The sequence below is a fragment of the Apteryx mantelli genome, chromosome 1 (genome assembly GCF_036417845.1).
Source record: "Apteryx mantelli isolate bAptMan1 chromosome 1, bAptMan1.hap1, whole genome shotgun sequence".
Classification (NCBI taxonomy): Eukaryota; Metazoa; Chordata; class Aves; order Apterygiformes; family Apterygidae; genus Apteryx; species Apteryx mantelli.
This window is the reverse complement of record NC_089978.1, coordinates 20,015,235-20,042,580: the sequence shown is the minus strand read 5'-3', so window position 1 is coordinate 20,042,580 and position 27,346 is coordinate 20,015,235. Positions and strand designations below refer to the sequence as shown.

Here is a 27,346-nt window from a genome sequence, read left to right as displayed (position 1 = left end):
TGTTCAAGCATCTTGCCCAGCCATCCATCTCCCAGCTGTGCAGTGTACCGCTTGGACCTCACTGCCAAATATAAAGACTCGAATAAGTCAAGCCAGGTGATTAGCACAAAGACTCTCTTAATTTCTAATATGGTATCAGTATTTTCGTAATGTATTTGAGGCTTTATTTATTCATTTCAGGGTAGTTTATTTTCAGGTTCCATGTATTATTTATTTAATAAATAACTTCTATATCAATTACTACATAAATAGCTTGGAAGCTGAAGGCCACACAATATGTGAGTAACAGAGCCAGGAGTCAAATTTAGAGCTGCTTGTTTACAACCATGAATTCATCCTCCAGCACACTTTGCTTTCTTTATATTCTAGAGCTAATATTTTTTTCCTTCTTTCAACTGCCCTTATTTACAGTACTCATAATCCCCTGGGATACTTTATTATTTTTAGATTATTAGATGTTTGAGAAGTTTTAACCTTTGTTTTGTCCATGGTTGTGTATTAATGCTTTTTGCAGGGCTAAAACTGTACGGAAGACAGTCTACTCATTATATGTGAATTCCCTCAGCAGACTTTAGGTAAAAATTTTGCTTGATTTGTGGTGTGAAAATCTGAAGACAAAGAATTACCATGAAACCAGCAAGATCTGCATAATTTTGTTCTGCTGTACAATGTGAAATCTTTTTTTGTTTGTATATGTGTATGTTGCAGTTCTGGCTTATAATTCTTTCTCCTCTTTAGAAAAGTAAAATAATGAAGAGACTGTATTGCTCCATTTCAAGGCAGAAAACAACAAAGAAAAGCCAAATGGAAATGGAACACCAGATTATATAAATAATGGCAATTTTTACTTACAGTGTTCTGATCCAAATATTTATTTATTTCCTAATACAAAATTGATGCATCAATTGTGAAGGTATTGGGTTAAAAAGGTTGGAAAATGAATTCTTCTAGTTATCCACAGAGAACATATAGTACCAGTGCAGCAATGAAAACTTCTTTGATTTGAATAAGAAATATATTACACATAATTTACCAAAAATGAGATCTAGTGTCGTATAGAAAATAATGTTTTCGAGCAACAGTCCTGCGAAGGAGGTTGATACTTGTCTCTTCTGCAGCTAGAATGGACCACCATTGATCCAGGTTCATCCAACAGATGGGGAGGCTTCAGCACTGCAACTCCAAAAAGGAAAGCTAGCTATTGCTATTGACAGGAATTTCATTGTTTGCTTGTCAGACAGTCACCTGTCTTCTCATAGCTCCTATACACCATCCAGCCTTCACAAGTTCAGAGCACATTTTCCATACTATTCAGTTCGTCTGGACTCAAACCAAAGACCTACATGCAAAAGACTAAAAACAGAAGGAGGCTCTCTTCTACCAGAAATTTATTTAGTGATCAGATGGAGAATTTAGCTTCAGGGGGAAAAAAAGAGTTAGTTAACAGAAAGAGACAAGAAAGTCAGTCCTGGATAAAAGTAATTCTAATATTTGACATAAATAAAAATGTTATTAAAGGTTTGTATATGAGTCATGCAAACTTCTATGTAGATGAAAAATGTAATGAAATGTAATCTAAGTCACTATAAATTTTGCTATTTACACAAAAGAGGAAAAAGAATGTTTCCTGCTTTGTTTATATTTCCCTCCATATCTTGCGTACTTATTAAAATGTAAGGGTTTCAAGTACCCATAGAAAAAATACAAACGTGCAGAGAGAATGACTACTCGAAAGAAAAAAAGTAATGCAGTCCTATAATTGGATTTTATAATAATTCAGTCCAGTCTAAAGAGTCAAATCATGTTTTTCCTCCCTACATAAAAGTTGCACTCATATTCATAACAACAGAACAAGAAAAGCACAGTCGCTTCAAAATACTGGACATTGTTTTCCAGAAACAAGATAGCAACTACTCAGAAATGCTATGGAAAACATTAATCACATAGTAACTTGCTATTTACATTAAAGATAGTACCCTTTAAAACTAATTAAAAACAAAAGCAAAAAAATCCCAGTTTTTAGTCATAGGACAGCTATGCCTATAATACAGAACCTCTGTTCTTTGCTTTTTGTCCAGCACTTCTTTCCAGCTATATATCTATATATATGCAGGTATATATCTCTGAGAGATATAATCGAGAGACAGAACATGTCTGGATGGAGAGCCTGCAAATTTCATCTCAGAGATTGCATTTGCAGTAGACAAATCCCACAGAGAAAATGCTGAAATAATGCATTTTAATGAAGTGACTTTCCCCGTCCACGATTCACGTCGGCCTGACAAACCTGAGCACCTCAGGCAATAGAAGCAGAGCTAACAAGAGCAGGGAGAGTTCCCAGCGCTGCCAGGCTGGAGCGTCCCAGCCATCAGACGGAGATGATACACCTCAGCAATGGTTTCCATCCCTGCTGAACCTGCCGGGCTGGGTGTGGATTAGTGCCAGCTATGGGGACGTGGCCAGCTGCCACGTTTTGGGTGGACAAAGGGCTGGATGCAATCCCCTTTGAAGTCGGTGGTAGCAGCTCCTGTTGATGTCAACGGGAGTCGCCCAAAGCCCCCAGGAAGCAGTCGGCTCCAAGGATGTGAGCACGGGCAGGGAACCACGGACACCCAGATTCAGCCCAGCACTGCTGTCTACTTGCTCTGCGGGCTCTTGCTTTTCATTAGCCTCTCTAAAATCAGTAAGTAGAGTCGTGCTTCTTCCACAGGACGATGACTAGACATGTTAGGTGCTGTTGAGCACTTCTTATTCTTACACACGCAAGATGCTGGTTGGCAGAAGGCCCCAATTTCTTATTCAGACCCAGGAAAATCCCGTCAGAAGATGTGCCCCTTTACAGAGGAAGGACTGTCTATTCTTTTATCCATTAGCACACAGCTGTCCCGCCTCCATCATAACTTACCAAGAACAGTGCAAACTTGTAACAATTCACGGGAAAAAAGAATGTACATATTAAAGGGTATAAATCCGTTCTTACATACAAGGATGGCACAAGCATTTACCCAGCATCTCTATCAAATATTGTAGAAAAGATTACACAAAAATATTTAAATATATGGATACAGATACATAGATATTACACTTGCATAAAATATGTATATTCAAAACCCTTTGGGCAGATTCACAGTTAGCTGAAAATGTATGCTTTAGAAATATGAACAATTTCCTACACTTTTCTAGTTTAAGTGGGAGTGGGGAGGGGAAAGAAGCATCAGCCTTATTAATACTGAATGCTAAGTGCAGAAGTTTAGCTGTAGCTGTAGGGTTTTGAAGCAATTGATTTGACAGAACCTCCAAGCATAAACTCTGTTTTAAAAATCCACATTTATTCCCTAGATTGCTTATTGTTTCATGAAAATGAAAACCTATGTGTCCTGCTTGTATCAGCTAGATCTCCTGGGACTGTTCAATTAAACCTCATAAGCTTGCAATACTTTGAGATAAGATTGTGTATTGAAAGTACTCATGAACCTTATTGCAGTATTTCTGTGTGATAATAGGAATTTATAACTTTTGATATCTTGTATAATTTAATTTTAGAAATACAAAACCTTAAATGACACCACAAGAAGCTCACAGTTCTGAGAAAATTAAAGTCAGTATGAAATTTTACTTATAGACCACATAATTTACATAGATTTACATAAATACAGAGATATTAAAATATTAAATCAAAGCTAATTAACAGAGGGTAGAGTTTTACATGACAACGTATTTTAATTCTAGTTACATTTTTGCAACTACTTTTAGTGTCATGAGAATTATATGAATAATATATATACCTATATATCCATAGCATATATAAAGATATATATATCTCCATCCTTTTTTTTTTTTTTCTTCAAAAATAGGACAATTTTATAACTGCAATGAGATGTGACAAGCAGTACACTTCTGGGGAATTATTGCATGCCTTGAGTGCATAAGGCAGAAGGAAGAGTATCTGACTTCAGACACCAAAAAAGTGGAATCACCAACCAGAAACGCACTGGAGTGATTTGGAACATCTTATTGCTTTTATAAAACTCAAAATTATACACTGGTTAAAAAAAAAAAAAGCACAAAATAAAGGGGAAAGTAATATCTCTCTATTTAGTGGAGATCAACGATCAGGAAGCTCCATTACTGTTCACTGAACTCTCGTCATTGTCCTAAATCTATTCCCTGTGGTGCAATACTGTGCTGCAGTTGCATAAGGAGGTTAAATACAAAAGTTCATGCATCCTTTATTGGGGGAAACAAAACAAAGCCTATTTCCTTGCCCAGCAACAACAAAGTAACCGTTAGCATCTGATCATACCGGCTGGCAATGAGAATCAGCCATTATTCCCATCAAATTGCAATGTGAAAAAACCACCATTCATTAGTAGGTATGTTTACCACACTAACCTCAGCTGGTGGAGCAGCTCCTTGAGTTGGATGATACAGTACTTGCCTAAAATGCTGGAGGCATAGATCCAAACTCAACAGCAATTTCCCATCAGACCAGGCAGGATTGGAAAGGGATAAAACTAGGTAATAGAAGCACTGTCCTGAAACCCCTGCATATTGGCACGGTCAAAGGAGTACAGAGCACTTGTGTCACCTCATTTCCTCAATTTAAATCAGTTAAGAGTATTCACTACCTGCTTAGGGCCCCATCCCACTGTGCATGTCTGGGATTTTTCCAGACTAACAGCCACCCAGGGAGGCAGAGCAGAGAGGGAATAACTGGACACAGTCTATTAAAAACTGGGCTATCACTATCTGCTGGGATTACTCTGAATGCCAGGAGGAAAAGAAAAAAAAATCCCTTGGGATTACTTTTTCTTTGCTGTATTTTTTAGATGTTAATATGCACAGTAGAGGGCTGCCTCTGCTATGATACAACACAAGGTGTTTCAAAGTTTGGATACGGCCACTCTGTTAAGGCACCTTCAAGTAATGGTCATTGATTTAATTGCTAAGCAAAGCCGCAGTTCCTGTACCTGACATTGCTTTGGATTCCTCCAACACATACACAGCAGCCACTCATACTTGCAATCCACAAACAAAAACTGTCAGTGTTTCCCAAGGAGAAACTACACCAGACACTTCTGAAATAAATATTTGTCAGGGTTTAAGAGCTGACATTCTGCACAACTGTGTGGGTTGCTCCCAAAAAGGGGGAGGAGGGAGAAAATTAAGTGTTGTCTGTTCCTAACTGTCTACTAGATTAGGAGGATTATATATATATATTTATATAATATATACATATACATATATATATATATATATATAAGCCTAAAAAAGTAGAAGCCAGATCTGTACTGCTGCAGGATTCCTTGTTGAGAGGCAAAGCTGTAAATGCAGCACGGTCAGTGCGAGGTGCCCGGTGCCCAGTGCAGAACTGGGTTTGCTCCAGGACCAGCAGGTGGTCCAGGCCCTCCCCTGGGGGGGGGGGGGGTGATGGGCAAGTTACTGCACATCACCTCCCAGTCACACAAAACAGTACTGGGTTTCAGGTTTCATGTCACTGAGGGGGGGTTGCACTTGAAAATGAGGGGGGGCTGAGGGGAGAGGAAAGCTCAGGAGCTGCTCTGCACAGCCAGCCTGCTCCAGCCTCCGGACAGCGGGACGCTCAGTGCTGCAGATGGGGGGCACAGGGCCATGGGGTCGGAGGGCGCTTGCAGGTTACTTACGCCCAGCTGGAGGTGGACATTTCTACACAAAACAATATCCAGTCCTTGAAAAGAGCAGGAGGGGTGGGAGAGGAGCATAGGTCCTGGCATGAAAGGAGACCACGGTGGGCTGTCGCCCTGCTCCAAGGCAACAGGGGTCCCACGGCACCCTCTGGACCTGCCTGTCTCCCCACGCTGTCCACCCACGCCCCAATTCAATTCCATGCCATGTGATGGTGACGCGGGGTGCAGGGAGAAGCCCGGGAGAGTGGGATCGTCCCGGTCCTTGGGGTAATGATGACAAGGGAAAAGGGACCTGCGCCCCTGGTCCTTTCCTCCAGATGGATGACTTGATATTTGCTAGCTGTGTGCAGCTGCTTCTCCAGTAAAAAGACACATCCTTTCCTTGCACAGTCAATGAGAAACGCAGTGTGATCTGTCATGCGCTTGGATCGTGGGCTTGTTCGTTCATTTGAATTAGCAATGTTTTCTTCTTCTTCGGGGACTGCAATAATCACTCAGATATTTACAAATACCGACCAGCGCTTTCGTGAGGTCTCTCCCAAACCATCATGACAAAACCACTGTTTGCAAGAGCCCCACGCCAGCTGTGTCCAAACAAGCCCGTGCCGACTGGGAACTCGGGGCTGCCGAGGGAGAGGGGCGCTGGATCTCCGAGTCCTGGGGGGGTCTTCCCAGCCGGTTGTCTCTTCCGTGGGGCGCCTCTCCCCGCACCTCTGCCCTGGGGTGCTGGCTGCTGCTATTGCTGCTGCGGGTGCAGTGGTCCCGCTCGTACTCCTCCTGAGCCTTTTGCATCTTCCGCTTCTTCATCTTCCTCTTGTGGATGTGGAAGGTGGTGAGGGAGAGGAGGATCACGCAGAAGATGAGGGCGACCAGGACAATTAAAACCAGCGTGGAAGAGAAGGACTGGAAGAGCTGACCCACTTGGGTGATGCAGGTGCTGCTGGCGTTTAAGGTGGCAGATGTCCTGTTCAGGAGGCAAGGTGGCAGGGACAGCCTCAACTCCTTGGAGAGCTTGGCACTCATTGAGGAGGCTTCAGAAGACGAGGATCTTCCTCTCCTCTCTGAAGATGCCTAAATTTTGATGGGTGCCAGGCTGCTGGCGGGCGCTCGCTGGAGATGCCCCGGCTCAGCCTGGCGCTGGCTCTGAAGCGACGGAGCAGCCTGCAAAGGGGGCCGGACGGATTAGCGCTCGGAGGCGCACAGCACCCCCCCCCCCAAACCTGGGCTGCTGCGACACCCCCCCCGCCGCGGGCTCCCGAAGCGCCTCAGGTCCCGCCGGGGGGAGCCGGGGGGGCCGGGCCCGCCGCAGCCCCGCAGCCCGCGCGGCGACGGGGGCGGGCGGCGACCGCCCCGGACCGCCGCGGGCTCCCGCTGCCCCGCGGGCGGCCGGGGGAGGCGGCCGGCGCCGCCGCACCGACTTCGCGAATTGCTGCTCCGCCCGGCCGCTCGCCGCAACTAGTTGCGGCGGGAGGGAGCCCCGCTGCCGCTGCCGCCCCCCTCCCGCCTGCCCCAGCCCGAACTCGGCCCGCCGCCGCCGCCGGCCCGGCCGGACAGGGCAGAGCGGGGCGGGAGGGCGCCCCTTACCTGCGCCGGCAGCGAGGCAGCGCCGGGCGCTCGGGGCTGCGGCAGCGCGGAGTGAGCGGGCAGAGCCGGAGCCGCCGCCGCTTCGGGGAGCGCCGCTCGCAGCCTATAGCCGGCCCGGCCGGTGACGTCAGGCGCCGCGGCCGGGCCCCGCTCGCCTCCCGCCGCCCGCCGCCGCCCCGCGCGGCCCCGCGGCGCCAACGGCTGTCGGGGCGGGGGGCCCTGCCCGGCCGCGCAGGCACCGGCACCGCCGAGCCCAACGCCGCCGCCCCCGCCGCCGCCCCGCTCCCGCCCGGCGTCCCCCGGGCCCCCTGGCGCCCCCTCAGCACCCCCTGCGCCCCGCCATCACCCCTCCGCACACCCGCTTCCCCAGTACCCTGCTCCCCTCACACCCTCCCCAGCACACACCCCTACACCTCAAGCCCGCAGCCCCGCCATCACCCCTCCACACACCCGCTTCCCCAGTACCCTGCTCCCCTCACACCCTCCCCAGCACACACCCCTATACCACAACCCCCACAACCCTGCCATCACCCCTCCGCACACCCGCTTCCCCAATACCCTGCTCCCCTCACACCCTCCCCAGCACACACCCCTACACCTCAAGCCCGCAGCCCCGCCATCACCCCTCCACACACCCGCTTCCCCAGTACCCTGCTCCCCTCACACCCTCCCCAGCACACACCCCTACACCTCAAGCCCGCAGCCCTGCCATCACCCCCTCCACACACCCGCTTCCCCAGTACTCTGCTCCCCTCACACCCTCCCCAGCACACACCCCTATACCACAACCCCCTGCGCCCTGCCATCACCCCTCCACACACCCGCTTCCCCAGTACTCTGCTCCCCTCACACCCTCCCCAGCACCCTCAGCCCCACACCACGGCCCCCCACCCCCCCATCTTTCCTCACACCACTCCACCCAGCTCTTCCACACCCCCAGCTTACACCCCTGTACTCATTACCCCCCCACACAGAGACCTGTCCATACCCACTCTCCCAAAATACCAGCGCACCCCAGCCCCCGCACCCACGCCCCGTCCCCTGTCACCCTCTGCCCAGTGTCACCAAAGCAGCCATGTGCCATGCAGCCAAATTTGCACACCCATGCCTAGTCGCTCACAGCTATCCCAAGCACCTTAATGTCCAGCCCGCCGTATATACCCATCATCACTCCAGATTCACCCTGCCTTGTTACCATGCCCTTAATGCCAGATTCCTACATAGAGCCTTCTCCAAATGCTTCGGGAGTGTCCATCCCTCCATGTACCCCGTGCACACCTCCATTTCTCATGAGGCAGATGTGAATCTTCAGTAGCTAAGAAGTGCCAAAGCTGTTCTACTGAATTGTAATAGATACCTCAGGCACATGGAATATTTGAAAACTCTTGCCTTATCAAGGCAAGATGTATTACAGGTATCTTTTTCAAGAACAAATGAGTATGAACTGCCCATTGATATATTTACTCAACAAACCAGATCATTTCTAAACATTAGAGAACTAAGGATTTTGGGAGGAAAAAAAAACAAAACCCAACTTCCAATAGAGAGAACGGGGCAGAAATAATAATTACCTTTACGATAGAGCTCTGCACATTTCCAAAAGGAACGAGATGATGTGGTTACATATGACAACAGGATACAAGATCTGGTGGCCCAGGAGATTCCTTCAGCCCTATGCTGTGTCCTCTGGAATCTAATCACAGCCACAGGGAGTCCAATTACTGTAAATCCCTAAAGCAACTAACAGGACTTTAAGGAAAATAGACTGTGTCAGTCTTCTCCTGTTCAAGCCACCTGAAAAGCATAGATGAAAATCTGTATAAGGGGAGCTCTAATGTGAGTTTAGAAAATCCTCCTTGAAGAACAAAGAACCGGTAGATCTGTTAACCCCAACAGCCAAGAACCTTTCTGAAAGATGGGTAAAATCTAGTAACGGATGCATTTAAGCAGTTTATTGTTTCCTGATAGATTTCTTCTGTATTGCTTTTGTCTCACATAAACATATCATGATTTGTGAGATTTGGTCAGTCACTATTAACTCCATCATTGCTCCTGAAGAAGACTTAAACTTGACGGGCTGAACTAAGCTCAACCCAATTGGGATAGTCTCAGTCATTGTCAAAGGGACTGCAACTTAACAGTTCCTCTGAAATGAGAGGAATGTAGTTTCCCATTTCTCCCTCCCCTCCTCCGAAAGGTAAAGTCTGATGCTTTGGAGGGGTGCTACTCTAGAGGCTGCACAGAAGGAAAGAAGTTCAGTTAGTCCAGAGCTGAAACTCATCCCCTGTCTGCTTATTGCCCAGTCTGTTTTCATGCAGCTCTCTCAAGTGCAAGTACTGGGGTCCTCTCCATCATTGCCCAAAACACACCTTCCCGGTGCATGTGCACACTGCCCTACCTTGCACACGTGCACACTCCCGCACACGTGCCAACCATGCCTCCATATGCTCATCGGCATTAACCTTGCGACCTCCACACCCTTTCCCTCCTCCCGACCTATCTTCAAGGTGCAAGTCTGAAGTCTGCATTCACCTACACTCTCTGCTGGCTGCCTCAAGGGGAGAAAATGACAACCACAAATTAAAGCAGCAGAGCAATATTCTGGCCATTCCCTCTTTCCTCCGACTATGCTCTGCAAAACAGCAGCTGGGGTGTGTGACATCGGAGCCACTAATCATGTCCTGTGCTGCTGGAGAATACCTCTTCACTGATAATCAACCCTGTGATATAAACCAACAGCACTGCACTTCCTGATCTGGCTCCACTGAATCATTTAGCCTCAACTGACAATACTAACGCAGGTGCCACCTAATCCCAAAGGCATAGGTGAATTTGCGAAGCAGTAGAATCTGAGACTATTGTTCAGAAGTTACCAGATGATTAAAAATAGATATTTTCAGAAAAAGCATAAGAATGGCCTTTTGTTCAGAAAACTGCATTGCCAGTTTTAATATAGATATAAAGATATCTTACAATGTTAGCCCAATTTATGGCAATAATAGCCGAACTGTGGAATAAATAAACTTCAAAATCAAAGAGTTTACTAACTCAAGATGCGATTATGACAAAAGTTAATAAATAGGACTATTTAGTTATTACACTAAAGTATTTAATGATCTCTTCAGGTTTTAAATGTCAGAAGAGGCAACACAAAGGTACTGAAAGTTAAATTGCTTTAAATACATTTAAAATACTTTGTGCGTTCTTTTCACCTATCATCTTTTGCTATCTGACCATTTGCATTTTTTATGCCCCAGTGTGCATCTTTCTGTCTCTTCTGCCCCATCCATACTCATCCACTTTCACCCAGACCAGATGGACTAAAATCCCCAGAATATTTCATATATATTTTATGTATTGCTTTCAAAATGATACTTGTATTGGCTTTTAGGATTAGTGAATAATGAAAATACAAGTATGTTTTTGTGTATTTATATGACAATTATTCTAAGTATAAGGTTTTTGCTAACCTATAGGGAGTGAAAGAAAGGTCCAGGGAGTGGAGAAGGGCAGAAAGCACTGAGACTTCATCTTCATGTTTAACTCTTTCCCTACCATCTCAGCCCATCTTCTGTCTGCTTTCAGGTACAGTTTTGAAATGTTTCTGGCTCGGCTAAAAGAAATGAAAAGCAGAGATAGTTCTTGCTCTTGCTAGCAACTAATTTTACAGTTTTTAATGTGTGAACCAGTCAGAAGAGAAACATTACAGAGAAAAGGGGAAATAACCGTACCATAATTATATATACCTTGGCATTCTGGTTCATGCTGGCTGCCAGCCAACCAAGTATATGGATTCAAATACCCATGATCAAAATGCAGGGAGTTTCAGACATCAGAGGAAAAATCTATCTTGTTATGGACTTGTAGCTGTGCAGTATTCCTTTGCTCTGATTAACTGATATAATTAAATTTCAGTATAAAAATATAAACAGTAATCCATCTCTAACATATAATGTCATCATGAAAAACCCTTCATTTATTTAGCATAAAAATAAAGGATATGATATCTTCATGAGTGCCCTCTTTCAAGAATAAAATTGTTCATTAGTTACAGTGAGTTTCCCCATAGTATATGCAGTTATGCCATATGTAGAGGTTTGGTTTCCTGCTCAAGAAGGACTGGCCACTGTACACTAGAGGATATTATGTTTAAGGGATAGTTTTTATATTTTGCAACAGTGTTTGTACTTATTACAACCTTGATAACTCCCAATTTTCTCTCAGTTCACTCTGGCAAGAAGCAAACTGCATACACATTTACAAATCCCCCAAATGGACTTTCACACATGGATTTTTTAAATCTGTTAATTACAGTTGTTGTTATTCAGATGCTAATTCTGCAACCCCTGTATTACATGGCCTCTTTTGACTGCGGCAGCAGTCTAACAAGATAACCTGTATGAGCAAAGACTGCTCATGTAAGCAAAGGTTTGATGGTTCAGGCCCTTGGCTATATAATGACTCTTCTTGAAAAAATTTATTGTGCCATCACTATTTAAATTTAGCAGTTGATTACATATAGAATAATGCATGATGCCTCTTGCACCAAGATTGATGTCATCATTTGCCAGACAGACTAAGTACCCGATGAATACCAATGACCCTCATATTAATTTGCAGTCTCCCCATGGGATTAAGGCCATCTGTACAGAAGTCTTTTAGGTCCCAACAGACTCACTCCATACTATAGGTGAAGCCCAGTGATTTAAGCATGGTCAGAAAGCCCAGTACCATAAATAGAATGAAATTTAAAATGAAAATGTAATAGATTTATATTTCATATGCACTGGTAGGTCAGCTAATATCCTCCATGTTGTAAACATGCATTTCACAAAAATACTCTAAGTGTCCTTGAGAGATATTTGATTGGAAATGATTTAACTACAGCTGAAGATGCTGCTTCCCACGTTGCTCAGCTCAAAAGCAGATATTCCTCTTTTTCGTCTTTTCTTTTTTTAATTCCCTTTTAGAAGAGGGAAGTTGGCTTGATGTGGGCTCACAATTACTTCATTCTCAAGAAATGATTCTTTATGACGCATATACAGTTTCTGTTCTTGCTTTAAAAAATATATTCTCTTCTTGTTCCAGTAAAGGAGAAATCTACCACATGGGAAGGTGAGAAAAAAAATGGGTGTATGTGATACGGACTGAGGAAGGTTACTAAGCTTTTGCTGAATTCAGCACAGTGTTAAATGGCACCAGGAGTAGAATTTGGGTTCAGACTACATAGATTTTTTAGAAAAAACTAGACAACATTGAGCATGCCTGAAGGAGAACACAGTTCTTCAGTTTAATTATGACAACAGACTTCTGAAAGTGCAACATACATACGTCTACTAATGAGTAGCTGACCTGAGTAAAATTAATACAAAGGAAGGAAAGAAAGGCAGGATTTTATCTGTAACAGCATATTAAAATAGTATTTATTTTTTCATTAAATAGTACATCTTAGAAAGGCAGCATCAGAGTAATGACCTTTCAGATTTAATCTTTTTGCTTTTCTTAATAGTTTACAGAGTTTTCAGAGAATTCAGAGGCGCAGACTTTCATTATTTTTTAAAATTTGAGAATGTGGCTTGTGGTTAGCAAAATTTAAACTGACATTAGCAGCAGATATCACTGAAAGAGAAAAAAAAGTTTATTATTTAGTTAAAGTGGAAAAAGGTTTAAGCATAATGATCCATAATTTAAATGCAATTTCATGTTAGCAGTCCCTCATCTGCTTCCCATAATACAATTTGAATACTTTTTAGAGATAATTCAATATATCATTCACTTCAGCTTTTAATATGGGAGAAAGCGCTCATTCAGTCAAATGCCATTTGTGACAGGGTCAGATCCAGCCACAGAGGATGGTGGTTTTGTACAGCCTCAAGGCTACATTTGTATCGTGTGATCTAGAGCACTTCCCCGTCACACCCATGGGTGCTAAACAGAAAGCTCCTCCGGATGGAATTTTGTCTGGATTAAAGAGAGAAAAGAGAGAAAAAACCCACCTGCCATAGGTTATTCCATAGACTAGGAAGAGACTGGTCCTGGCAGATGCCTGTATGATCCATCTAGATATTTAGACAAACTGGAACAGTAATATGGGAGAGGAATACATACCCTAACAGTCAATAATCTGATGGCTTTTGTCTCCACACAGGGCGCTGGCAAAAGAGAGACCTGAATCTGAGTCTTTCATCTCCGGGCTGGAGTCCTGCTCAGCAGTGCACCAGCTAGTCTGAGACAGGAGACTTTCTTGTTCATTCTGTGCACAACCCTCCCGCTCCCCGTAACATCTTGGCTCTGTTCCAGTGAGGAAATCTAAGAAAGGTGGAAAAGTGTAATGGATGACAAAGCCATTACCTCCAGCTCTACCAGAAAAAATCCATGCTCTGTCAAATCTAGGCTCACTGCACTGTTAGTCAATGAAGTACATAGCTCAAATTTTGCCCAGGGCCTTTTATAATCCTTTTTCTTCAATTACTATGTGAAGAAATAAGTTAGTAGTACTCATTATTAATCTGTTCTGTTCTTATCTCCTGTGCCTTAAGCATTCAAGAGATCCCTGGTTTCATCTCTACTTACTCAGTTTCAATAGAGTAAAAGAAATCCTGATGCCAAGTGCTGGAAATACCTTTTTTCCATGTTGTTGCATAATTTAAACCCATTGTGGACAATTCTGCTTTAGACTTGTCTTTCACTCTGCTTGTGGCTAGGACGTTAATAAGTGACTATCTTCTGTATGACTCCTCTTACAGAAATTTTCATTCATTTTAGGAAGTCTACTTAATCATAAAGATAATTTCTACTAGATTTACGCCACTTTGGCTTTTTTCTTCTAAAGGTGTAATTTCATAAATATAAAAAGATTCTTTTAAATTTTTTTTAGTTACTATTTTAATAATGTTGTAGGGAGGAGAGAAGGAATATTTATATTTAATGGCAGTATCATCCCCAAACTTTTTAAGCTCAAAAAGTCTGTATGTACATATCTTCTAAACTAAGATCAGAATTAAAGATTTTTAAGGTCTTATTCTGCAAGGTGCAAGATCCTGTAGTCAAATCCAATTCAGGACACAAGCAGCTGCCTATAGGAAAAATTAAAGCTAAAGATGTCACTAATAGCCCGTTGGATTGGATCAAACAGCCTGGTATCTTTCAGGAACAGCCCCTTGTAGGCATTTCTTCCTCTCTTTCCCAAAAGCCCATATAGCAAATGGAACTGCCCCTGGCTGCAGAGGGGACCCCTCCATGACAAGAGGCCCTTCATCCTGTGATTGCTGATATGATCAACTATTAAAGGAGAAAAAGCTCAAGGGTTTCACTTCATTATTCCTGGCATTTACCTGCCATCATGTAGGATGGGCTTGTGAATAATCCGTTTGCACAAAAATAACTGTTTCCTCTGGAAGTGCTTATTTTCCCAGTGATATCAACAAGAAAGCAGTTGTTTGCTGTGTTTTCATTTTAAACTTGGCTTGCTTCACCACAGAGTATATTTGGCTTTACGGGAGCACCTTGTAATCTCTTATTGCTGTACTCTTTGTTTTCCTCTCTCTGTCTCCTTCTGCTAAGTTTTGTTATACTCTTCACCATGTTGTGTCTGAAATTAGACTGAAAACACTTTGGGAAAGGAACCAAATCATCTGATTTTTACCATGAGATGCTCTGAGAGAGCATAAAGCTCTCTCTAAAGTAAACAACAACTGCAGCAGCAGTTGAAAATAAGGAGAAAATATCAATGCAATAAACTCGACAGGAATGACCAATTTTATTAAAGCCCTACAAGAACATATTTGGATGCGAAAATGTCCTTGCATGAAAACAGAAAGCTTTTTAGCTATTTTGCACATACTCAAAAGAGATTATTGATGCCATAACTTTTATCTGCATATTTAGATAAGAAGTGCCTGTAGCACATAGAATTGGGAGAAATCCTATGTATAGCCATGTTTTCATACTAGCTCTGTTTCCTATTTCTTCTGACCTTCATGGCTCAGAAATAAAAATTAGGTCTCTAAATCATTGCCTATTGGAGAAGATCAGGATATGATACAAATATTTTGCTTGCCTTGAGGGGCCTTGGAGTATAATTTAACCAACTCATCTCTCACCATCTTTGTAGGTCACACTGGAATAACATCAATTCAAAAAAGAGAAGGTTGGAAAGCAAAGGGTAAGACTCAGTAAGAGAATAGGCAAAAACAAATATAAGAATTCATTTTATAGAATAAAAAGAGCAGGTGGAAAAAAGGAGATACGGTGTAGAAGCGACTATTGTAAATGGCCATTATTCAGAGAGCAAAACAGAACAGTGAGAAGAGAGATTACAAGAAATTTGACTTACATAACCAAAAATCATACAACATAAAAATATCATCTGTCATTTCAATTACAGGCATATACAGACCTAATAGTTAATGCAGTTTCAGCTGCTTTGGTTAGGGAGATATGTGATAATTCTTATGAGAGTGCACATTTAAAAATTCTGTAAGCTGTGATAGCATGAAAAAAAAATGGGAAATGCTATAGTAGTTTTATGTCACTTGCCACTTTCAGTGCTATGAAGTTCTTTCCAGCCTGTCATATTTACTCCACAAGTTTGAGAAAGAGTTGGACATTTATCACAAAGTGTGTGTTAAAGATAGAAATACTATACATCATAAACTCCCAGGGACAGGCACTAGGAGAACAGGATGTCTTTCTAATGAGGGAAAATGTAGAAACATATATGAGATAGAATAAGTGTCTGCATTGCACTTAGTTTTTTCTAGAAAGAGGAAAAGAAAAGAAAGAAAAGAAAAGAGAAAGAAAGAGAGAGAAAGAAAGAAAGAGAAAGAAAAAGAAAGAAAGAAAGGGAAAGCATGTGAGTGAGAAAGGAAAAGGAAGGAAGGAAGGAGGAAAGGAGAAAAGAAAAAGGAAAGATGGACAGACAGACCAAAAGGGAAAGGGAAAGGGGAAAAAGAAAAGGAAAGGGAAAGGGGAAAGGAAAAGGAAAAGGAAAAGGAAAAGGAAAAGGAAAAGGAAAAGGAAAAGGAGAGAGAGAAAAGGAGTCCACTGTAACTTCTCTAATCAAGCAGTTTGGAGACCTAGAGGTCTGGTTTATGAGCAAATAGATTGGTCATTAAAGAAGGATGAATTAAAATCAGTCTGTAAAGTGCCAGGATGGCACAGAACAAATGTGGTGAATTGCAACCTTGTTAGCAGAGAAAACTAAAGAGATAAATTGCATGACTGGAGTTCTTTTCTCCGTGGTTGTCAAATGTATAAAGATTGTGTATATGACTGCTATATTCACAACAGATAACAAAGAGCAGTCACTTTGAAAGTGATCTTGTCTGTTGAAACCATCAAACTTTTTTTATTTATTTTGTAATCAGAGCAAGTAGAAGGTAGGAAAGGGGTTTTGGTATGTTTGTTTTGGAAATTATTTCTTTGGAGAGACAGACTTCTAAGGAAATATGGCTTTCTACAATGATTTACTACAAACAGAATTTTGTAACTGTATGTAACCAAACTGCTGGCAAAGGATATGATTTTTACAGTGTAGTTAAAGGAGAGATGAAGGTTTATGGTATGATGCAGATATCCAGAAACATGTTATTTAAAAGGAGGAGAGGAGGAGGAGAAAGAGAAGGAGAAGGAGAATCGATTATTTCTAAACACACTGGGACTATTACTATTTGACTTCACACAGAGCAGTGAGTAGCTTCAGAGTCACAGCTCTCAAAGTCTCATATGTGTGCTTGTATAGTGTTGATACATAAACACAAGATACTAATAATTGAAAAGGAAATGATTAGAAGGAAATTGAAACAACTGCAGCAAAATATTAACTTTAAAAAGCTTCATCCTATTCACAAGTTTAACATCTAACAATCAGGAAGGTTTGGACCTTTTGAATCTAGCTGGGGCCAGATTCTTCAGCTAGCACGAGACTGGGAATGGGCCACTGTGCAAAAGGAATAAGTGACTGAATTGCACAGCGGGGCTGGAAAGTATTCTTAAAAGTAGGTTCTCACGCTGGGCAACAGCAACCAGAGAATTTGGCAGGAGGATGAGGGCCACTGTTCATCAGAGAAGTAGGAAACAAGTCAGTATGGTAACACTTGGTACAGGTACCAAATACTTCTACAGAACTAAGAACAGGCAAAATGACTGCCAAAGTAGACAAAGACTTTGACTCAGTAAAAGACTGGGCTTCCAAATTTTTAGATATTCAACTCCCTGAACAGGGTTCCAGACGGCAGCATTAGCTACTAACGCCCCTTATACAATGACTAGGAAAACAAAGTGCCACAAAAGGACCAAAAAAGCCAAGCACACTGTACAAGACACTTGGCAGGAAATACTATTCTTTAGCCTGGCTGTTTAGGAACCCACTTTGAAACTAAACCTGGATTCTGCTTCCTGTTCAAAAGGCTGTTTATGTATTTTACATTGAACAGTAATTGGATGAAAAGTATAGAAACTGTCCGAAGGGTCTGAAAATAAAACTGGGACACACTACTTCTGCTTAATTGCCCTACTTAAGAGAAAACTGACTGAGGAAAGAGAGGTAGGAGATTAAAAAGCAGTTTACAAGTCCATTATCATCCAGACATGGTTTACTGAGAAATGGGAGAAGTATGGTGTTCTGTGAGAAGAAGAGATTGCTTGGAATCCCTTCTGGAGAGGATTCCATTGACTGGTAGTAACCAGGGACAAGGACACAGGCTCAGGCATCCACACTGCTTCGCTGTTAGCACCCTCACAAGCAATGTGTCATCACAGTGCTGAGACAGCAGCTGTTCCCAGCAGATAGTATGGACAAGGTGCTTTGGAGGGGAGGGGGAAGAAAGAGCTTGGCCACACAAGGCTGTTAGATGCTTTCTAGTATCAATCTAGCCTATCACGTTAGACATCCTTTGCTGGTAATGGCCTTGGCTAGAGTCCTGTGCAATCAGGATGTCTTACAGAGCGTCTTCCTGGTGGCCGTACTGTCCTCTATGATAGGCCCATGCTTTCACCTCTTAGAGCATCTTCAGTTTCTCACAGGACTGTACCTTGAGTTCTCCTGAGTGAGCAGTCATGACAATATTTTTTCCTCTGTTTCGTGTGATGTTTGATGACAGAGAAACAAAGTGATGAGATGTTGGTAACGGAATGTTTGGAGCTAAGTAACCTGTGTTTAAGCTAATGAAATGATTAGAATGCCTTTTGAGATTAAAATGATCCTGGAAAATGATAAAATGAGGTTAACCTTCTAGTGCAGGCAGGTGATAGTTTTATAACGGTGTATTTCATCTGAACACATTTGTATACATGTCATATCATCCAAAAATTGTCTGAGTAAAAAAAAATCAATTTGGCAAGTGACTTGAACCTAATTCAGTCAGCATTTACAACATTTTCACATTTAACAAAACCAAATTAATAACAGCTGAGGTACTGTCATTTAAAAGCCAGCTACTTTACAAAAGTACATTTCTCCATAGATTTCCATAATGATTTTTACTGTGACTAGAATAGGACACAACCTAAATACCTAAATACCTCATTACTTGATAGACTAAGCTTCATTTGAGGTCTTCCAGTCTATTATGCAAATTATATCATATTAAACAAAATTTATTGATACATATTTAATTAGCAGATGAAAGCATCTCCTACCAGCTACTTAAAGCCTTAAAGCTGAAAAATATTGGGATATCAAGGGTATACAAACAAAAACCTGCAAATCAAAAGAAGTCTGCTTATTTGTTGAGATTTTGCACTGAACACAGACCGTATCACTTCAACCCGCAAGTAACAATCACGTTAGTGAGTAATTAAAGCAAGGGACAGAGTCAGGACTACAATATTCTATTCCCAACTCAACTACTGACTCACAGTGTGATTTTGCTCATTTACTACCTTTAAAATGGAAAATGTGGTAATGATAATGACAGGGATAATAATACCTACATAAGAGAATTGCCAGGAGTCTTAATGTTTGGAGGGAGCTTTGAGATAGAGCTGCTATATAAACACAAAGTATAATTAACAAGGGACTACAAGCTTGCGCAATTTGTACATTCTTTGTGCTTTTAAAATTAAAGAGAAGTGAACTCTGTACATCTGAGAGATTGCAACTCTTCTTTTTTATGTGCTTATTTGTGGAATCATTATTTCACAGTTGCCATTACAGCATATTGGACCCAGGCTTATAAAAAGACCTAACTATTTGCCAGTCATTAACCTGAGAAACTTTTAAGACAGTTCAAAATAATCTTGTCAGTGTGGCTACTGGATATGGCTTGTCTTGTTTTATTCTTGTCTTTGTAGATACATGTAACAATGTATGTATGTGAAATGTGGGAGAGAACGTGAGCATGTGAACAAGGAGAAGAGGTTCAGTGCTTTACTGAAAACTGAATTCCTGAGGCATGGGTGAACTTGGAGATTTTCTTTTATTATAAATCTGTAATCGACTATTTGAAAATGGTCAAACATAGCCCCAGCCATCATTTTCCTGACCAATTCAGATATCAAGTCAAAGCAAAATGGTATTTTTCTGTTGCATGTTGAAAGCCTTTGAAAATAATGAATTGCATTAGAATAGAAACAGTAGTTTTGCAAAGATAACATAAGCAACCAGAATTAGAACAATGACAAAAAAAGCAAAAGTACAATTTATAGAGCTTTGGAGACTACGGCACAATATTTTTCCACAGAAGAGGTCAATAATATTACAAAGGCGCAAGGATCACTTTATTTCATACAATCAGCTTCATTTTTTAATCAAATGAAATCAATTAAAAAATGAACAGTCTGCAAGTAATTTTTGTGTGCAAACAAATGATTGGTGCAAAGGGATAGCAAAAACATCTTCTATTAATAATTCGTTTTGCAGGAAAAAAATTAGACAGGACTAGATCTTTGTAAAACTAGCAGACTACAGGAGCATGAAAGTGAAGTGATATTAAAAGTGTTTGTGTGAACATACACTATTCTGAATGGTTTTCCAGTGCATGACATTACAAATCCTTTTCTATTTCCTCAAAAACATGGCAAAGTTTCTACACATATTACATCTCAGACCAGCATGGAATGGAAAGTTTTCTAAGTCAAGATGCTAATAAAATTGCTTGATTCATCTATCTAGCTACTTTTCATTACCATTATTTATGTTACAGTGTTAAAAGTCCCCCCGAGGCAATGTCAGGATTCCATACAACACTCATTATACTAAGACACTGGAAAGAGATCATATTCTAAAAGAACACATTTCAAGTAAAGAACCAGTGAGGCAGAGCAATTTAATTAAGGTCATCAAAAAGGTCAGTGGCAGAACAAGAGCAGACCCTCTATTCCAGCATCTGTGATATAAATATGGGGTATAAAGACAACACTTGCAGCATAAATTAGCTATAAAACTGTCAAAAGTTTGGGACCAACTCAGTTGCCCTGCCTTGTTAGCTCTTATTGCTGGTCTCCAGGTAATGAGGTCACTAGAGTCCCATCCTCCTAATCTCACAAGACAGGGGTTGCCTGGCAGAGTATTCCCCACCAAAGTACATCTTCATGCTATTATTTAATATTTCAGAGCCAGAGGCCAACAAGTAGCTGACAGCAAATGATAACATATGGTCCCAAATAGAGTTTGAGGGAAAGAAGAAATCCTGAAACCTAAGTGCTTTGATTTAACTCTGCAGACCCACATATCTTACACTTTCATGCCCACTTTGTCTTTAAAAACTCTTCATCTCTTGGGAAATTTACCTTTGCACTTCAAAGAAGTTCCTTGACTCTAAGGTGCACCTTTAGCTGATAACAGGATCAGCCGCTGGCAGCGTGCTCAGTGGAACTCACTGCTACAAGATTTCGTTTCACTACACAGAGAGTTCAAAATGGCTCATGTTCATATAGAAGAGAACATACATTGATCACTGGAGCTATTTTTTTCTAAAAATGGAATAAATCCAAGTGCTTCAGGGCATAAAATGTCATTGAATAGCAAAGACTAGGAAGAAATGTCTTTTAAGGAAAAGTTACTCTATAGCTGCCTGTTTCGGTCTTTCTTGAACATTCTTACAAACTGCACAGCACCAGTCATAGCGACAGACTGGATATTGCACGGATGAGCAGTGTTTTTCAGTCTTAATTGAGCAGAAAGTACTGCATGTCTTTGATTTGTTAGTGTCATTACTGGGGAGCAGGAATTTGGGAGAGTTTTCTGAGGACAGCAAACAGGATAAAGCCAAAGAGAACTGATATAAAACATGAAACATAAAAAAGCAAAATTTCTGCTTGTGCATGAAAGGGAGAGCAATGCATGATGTTGTCCAAAACACAAAGTTTGACAGAATTTCTGCCTATAGATTAGTGAGGGCTATGAGGACTCACAAGGACCACTGACTCTGTGTTAAGAGTAGCAATTCACTTGTCTGTACCTGAGATAAGACTTCATGCTGCTGTGAAATTTCCTCCTCAACACCACTTCATCACTTTTGGTTGTTGGGTATTTCTTGTGATGAAAAAGAAATCATTCCTTTGCTTCCTGAGACAATTCAGAAGCACAGAGCAGTGTTGCAATGAAGGCTACAGTCACCACTCTTAGGCCATATCAGATGTTTACTATACTGATCTTTGTATTGTTCTTCTCAGCTCAGAAAACACCCTACTTCCTTTTTTCAGTCTTATGTTTCCATGGCCTTCCTTGCCTGAGTAAAGCTGAATAGGAAGCATAGAAGTATCAGTGTCAATGAAATGTGTTCGTTTGTGAGGATGGCTGAGCAGGATCCAAACCAGCATAGTCAGTATTTTATAAAAATAGCCTTACACAACATTCAGTGTTCCTTCTTCTGTCCAGGCTTCTGGTCTCCTTCTGCCTTAACACAGCTCAGCTCAGTCATTATTACTCTTCTTCATGCATGCATCATTCACGTTCTTCTTCGTGTCTTGGACAGGCAATTGGCCTGACTGTTCCCCTCTCCCTTTTCTGTCCAACTGCCAAAACTCCAGGGGAGTTTTCCAGGCCAGTGTCTGGGTCTGAGTCCCTGCAGAGTGAATGGGATGGCTGTGTAGTCTGGGATGTGCCAGGTACCCATGACTAGAGCTCATGTTCACTCCAGTGATAATCTCTCCACTCTGATAAATTTGTATCCAAAGCCTTGGATGTCCATCTTTGTTGAGCTGTAGAGAAATAAGGTATGTCTGTGATTTCAAGACAACGGAGTCAAACTAAATCACAGTGGGACATACAATTCATGCAAATGGCATATATGCATTTAAGGGAATATTATTTTTCCAGCTGAACAATATATACATGATATTTCATATATGTTCTGATGTAGACGTGCCAATGAAAATAGCCTAAAGCATTGATATTCAAGAGAAAGCATTAAAAGCCTTAACTACACAATTTCAGATTCACCTCGTGGTCAGCTGAAATGTGATATCAGCTGCATTTAAGAAGGCAATCTGAAAAGCATACATCAATACCATAAATTTCACAGGACTATTGAGTTGGGATTTGTTGCTTTTCTGTTTTCATTCTTGCACAAAATGATAAAACTGTACAGGGATGGCCATAGCTGAGGGTTACCTAGGCTGCAGTGCAGTGTTGCCCTTGCACTTTTAATTATCAGTGCCACTATACAAAACCCATGTTGGATATTTCTGCACAACTGACTGTGGACAATAAGGATGTTCATTCATCTGTCCTTCATATCCAAAAGTTTTCTTTATTCTCTGAAAACTAAAAGTCATTTCTCATCTTTTTAGCTCTTTGCAAATGTGTCCTGATGATCTCTGCTGACTTGGGCTCTCTTCCCTCTGTGTACATTCTCGGCAACCTCTTTGGTATCCCAGCTGCTGCCATGCAACAGGATCAAGATTTCAAATCAGCAAATTAACACAACCCCCACCACCATTTTCTGATCTCTCCATCTTGCTTTGTACTGCATGTTCATTCCTCATATCCTAAACATAAGGCAAATTTCTCAGAATCTTAGACTTATTTCCTTGACTTTCCTTATTTCTCAGGTTGTCAGTTCCACATCATGTCCAAATCCGCACATCTTGATCTACATTTCCTTCTGCAAGATAGCTGCTATCCACTATATATAGCAGAAACAGAACAGGCTCAACATATTCCCACTTGTCACTCTTATCTCAATGTCTCTCTCTACCCCTCTGTCCCATTTACCATCTCTGGTTTCTGTTAGCAAACCAACAGAGTATTTCAAAATCAGTGTTCATTTGTTAACCTTACATATGACTCTCTCAGTGGGCATTAAAAGCTATCTAGAAGCCCACGTGAGTGATGTCCACTTATTCACCCTTTTCCATTCTCACTTTCTTCACCTGAGAGAGATGATCAAGGTGGCCAAGTTTGATCTTTTATCTGTCTCTGCTGAGAGTCTCTAACTAATCTATGTCCATCCAAGTTTTCTGTTTGTCTCTCACCAACTTTCTTGAGTCTCAGAAAAGAAGCCAGAAAAAGGGTCTGTAGTTACTAATTCATTTGAACTCTTTTTAATTTGAGAAGGCAAAGTAGGTATCTCAGTTCTCTAAGTACTGTAGGCTCTATCTTCAGCTGGCATCAGATCAATAGAACTACACTGTTTTTAGCCCAGTGAAAGTTTTCTTTATCTTAGGCGTCTAGTACACCTAGCACTATACAATCTGAGATGTGTGAACTGCTCATAGCAGTTTGACAAAGTACCACTTGTTAAGGAGCATACACATGCTCTTTGCTGAGCTGAAAATCAGCTAGCTCAGATTCTGTGAAGGTGGTTTAAGTTAACACTTTTTTTATCTCACAGCCAGGAAGGGCAAAAAGCATGCATATACACACCTATGGAAGTTCAGCAGATATGTGGTAATTTGTTAATTTATTAAGTGACAGGATCCAATCACATTCAGTTAGTACCTGTATTTTTTGAGCAAAGTACTGTGTCTCTTCTATTTCTCTTGGTAAATTTAAATCCTGTACCTTTCATTGGGACTCCTGGAAGTCTGGTTGGCTCTGCCTGGGTTTCTGATCCTTCAGTCTTCTGACTGAAGTTATTACTGCAGCTTCTTGGATCCTCTGTTTTGCTCTATTTTTAATATACTGTTCTCATATATCTTTCTTAGTAAAATCTTTTACCTTTGGGCACTGGAAACTACAAATGAACTCTCTCTTAGGTGCCAAAGTGCATGCTTGACTGTGGTGCAGAGGTGATGGGAGCAGGGCTTAGTATACATCTCTCCTTGAGTAAATGTCAAAAATTCAACACATTTGTTTATAATAGGATTGCAAATTGTGTTCTCTACTGTATGTTAATTAACATGTGCTTAAATCACATCTTTTTCCCACTGTAGATGAGGCTTTATTTTTTTCCCCGAAAAATTTAGTAGTGCTCCAGAAAGTATATGAACCCTTCTCTCTGCACCTGCTCCTCCCAAACACAGTCAGAATGAGACAGCTGAGCACAGTCTGGAGAACACACACAATAACAGTTTGGATATCCACAGAATACATTGTAAACAGGATCTTCTTCATGATGGGAAGGCAAGTCAGATATTATCCAATGGCCAGAGCTAGGGAGAGTGACACTTTTTTGGCCAAGTCTGACCTTGCTGGAGCTGACCAGGACTCTCGGTCTAAGATCCCCCTGCTCCAAACACAGCCTGGGCACCTCCATTAGTTACACTGGAGGGACAAATGGTTGAATGGTGAGGGCTCTGCTCATACTAGCATTTCCAGGAAGTTTTGAATGCAGACCATTTACCGTATGCCACGCTACAGGATTTTCACCTTCCTTGTTCTGGGTGCAACGTTATCTCTCTTGTTAATGAGCCAGTCCACTTTCTGATAGTCATTTCAACTGCAGGGTGTTTCATGCTCTTGCTCTAAATTACAGGCCTCTGTATTAGATTTTAGAGGTTTGATGAGATTTACTGGGAAATATGATGTCAATGACAACAAGAAGGACTTCTTCAAACACAGTAGTAGCAAAAGGAAGACTAGGGAAAATGTGGGCCCGCTGCTGAATGGCGTGGGTGCCCTGGTGACGAAGGATACAAAGAAGGCAGAGTTACTGAATGCCTTCTTTGCTTCAGTCTTTACTGCTCAGGCCAGCCCTCAGGAGTCCCAGACCCTGGAGGCAAGAAAGAAAGTCTGGAGAAAGGAAGACTTTCCCTTGGTTGAGGAGGATCGGGTTAGAGATCATTTAAGCAAACTTGACACCCACAAATCCATGGGCCCCGATGGGATGCACCCACGAGTGCTGAGGGAGCTGGCGGATGTCATTGCTAGGCCACTCTCCATCATCTTTGAAAGGTCATGGAGAACAGGAGAAGTGTCTGAAGACTGGAAGAAAGCCAATGTCACCCCAGTCTTCAAAAAGGGCAAGAAGGAGGACCCAGGGAACTACAGGCCAGTCAGCCTCACCTGCATCCCTGGAAAGGTGATGGAGCAGCTCATCCTGGAGGCCATCTCCAAGCATGTGGAGGAAAAGAAGGTGATCAGGAGTAGTCAGCATGGCTTCACCAAAGGGAAATCATGCTTAACCAATCTGATAGCCTTCTCTGATGGAATGACTGACTGGCTGGGTAGATGAGGGGAGAGCAGCGGATGTTGTCTCCCTTGACTTCAGCAAGGCTTTTGACACTGTCTCCCAGAACATCCTCATAGACAAGCTCAGGAAGTGTGGGCTGGATGAGTGGACAGTGATGTGGATTGAGAACTGGCTGAATGGCAGAGCTCAGAGGGTTGTGATCAGTGGCACAGAGTCTAGTTGGAGGCCTGTAGCTAGCGGTGTCTCCCAGGGGTCAGTACTGGGTGCAGTCTTGTTCAACTTCTTCATCAATGACCTGGATGAAGGGGCAGAGTGCACCCTCAGCAAGTTTGCTGATGACACAAAACTGGGAGGAGTGGCTGATACACGAGAGGGCTGTGCTGCCATTCAGAGGGACCTGGACAGGCTGGAGAGGTGGGTGGAGAAGAACCTCATGAAGTTCAACAAAGGCAAGTGCAGGGTCCTGCACCTAGGGAGGAATAACCCCAGTCACCAGTACAGGTTGGGGGTTGACCTGCTGGAAAGCAGCTCTGCGGAGAAGGACCTGGGAGTGCTGGTGGACACCAAGTTAAGCATGAGGCAGCAATGTGCCCTTGTGGCCAAGAAGGCCAATGGTATGCTGGGGTGCATGAGGAAGAGTGTTACCAGCAGGTCAAGGGAGGTGATCTTCCCCCTCTACTCAGCCCTGGTGAGGCCACATCTGGAGTACTGCGTCCAGTTCTGGGCTCCCCAGTACAAGAGGGATGTGGCACTACTGGAGCAAGTCCAGCAAAGGGCTACAAAGATGATTAGGGGACTGGAGCATCTCTCTTATGAGGAGATGCTGAGAGAGCTGGGCCTGTTTAGCCTGGAGAAGAGAAGGCTGAGAGGAGATCTTATCAATGTGTACAAGTATCTGAAGGGAGGGTGTCGAGAGGATGGGGCCAGACTCTTCTCATTGGTGCCCAGTGACAGGATGCGAGGCAACAGGCACAAACTGAAACACAGGCAGTTCCATCTGAATATGAGGAAAAACTTTTTTACCGTGAGGGTGACAGAGCACTGGAACAGGTTGCCCAGAGAGGTTGTGGAGTCTCCTTCTCTGGAGATTTTCAAAAGCTGCCTGGACACGATCCTGTGCAACGTGCTCTAGGTGACCCTGCTTGAGCAGGGGGGTTGGACTAGATGATCTCCAGAGGTCCCTTCCAACCTCAAACTCTCTGTGATGCTGTGATATAATTCTGTCAGGAGGCTACATTGCTTGATGATTTTCCCTGAAGAATTTTTGGGGTCCCCCCTATTCAGCACATGTGATCTCAGTTATCTGCATTTAGAGTAGCTTCTGGAAGCCCTCTGTTTACTCACATTCTTCTAGCTGTTTTCTTAATTGCTTGAATCAATGCTTGTATTTGTGGAGCCTGAATTGTTTTTACTACTTTTGTTTCCACCCTCTCAAGACAATTTGGAAGTTAATTCCAAATGTTCATCTTATAAACTGCTGTTATACACTCATCTTAACATACATCTTGTTTTATGTATTGTTGTTTATAACATCTTTTCGGAAACTTAAACTTCAATATATTTGCTGACCAAAATGCA

General features: G+C 42.3%; 1 protein-coding gene across 1 annotated transcript; it reads right to left on the bottom strand.

Moving 5' to 3' along the window:
- Positions 1–3,593: 3,593 nt before the first annotated feature.
- C1H11orf87 (chromosome 1 C11orf87 homolog) lies at positions 3,594–6,814 on the bottom strand. The gene has a single exon (XM_013953551.2). It carries the CDS (start codon positions 6,687–6,689, stop codon positions 6,213–6,215), a length of 477 nt encoding a protein of 158 aa, XP_013809005.1. The 5' UTR covers positions 6,690–6,814; the 3' UTR covers positions 3,594–6,212.
- Positions 6,815–27,346: the final 20,532 nt, after the last annotated feature.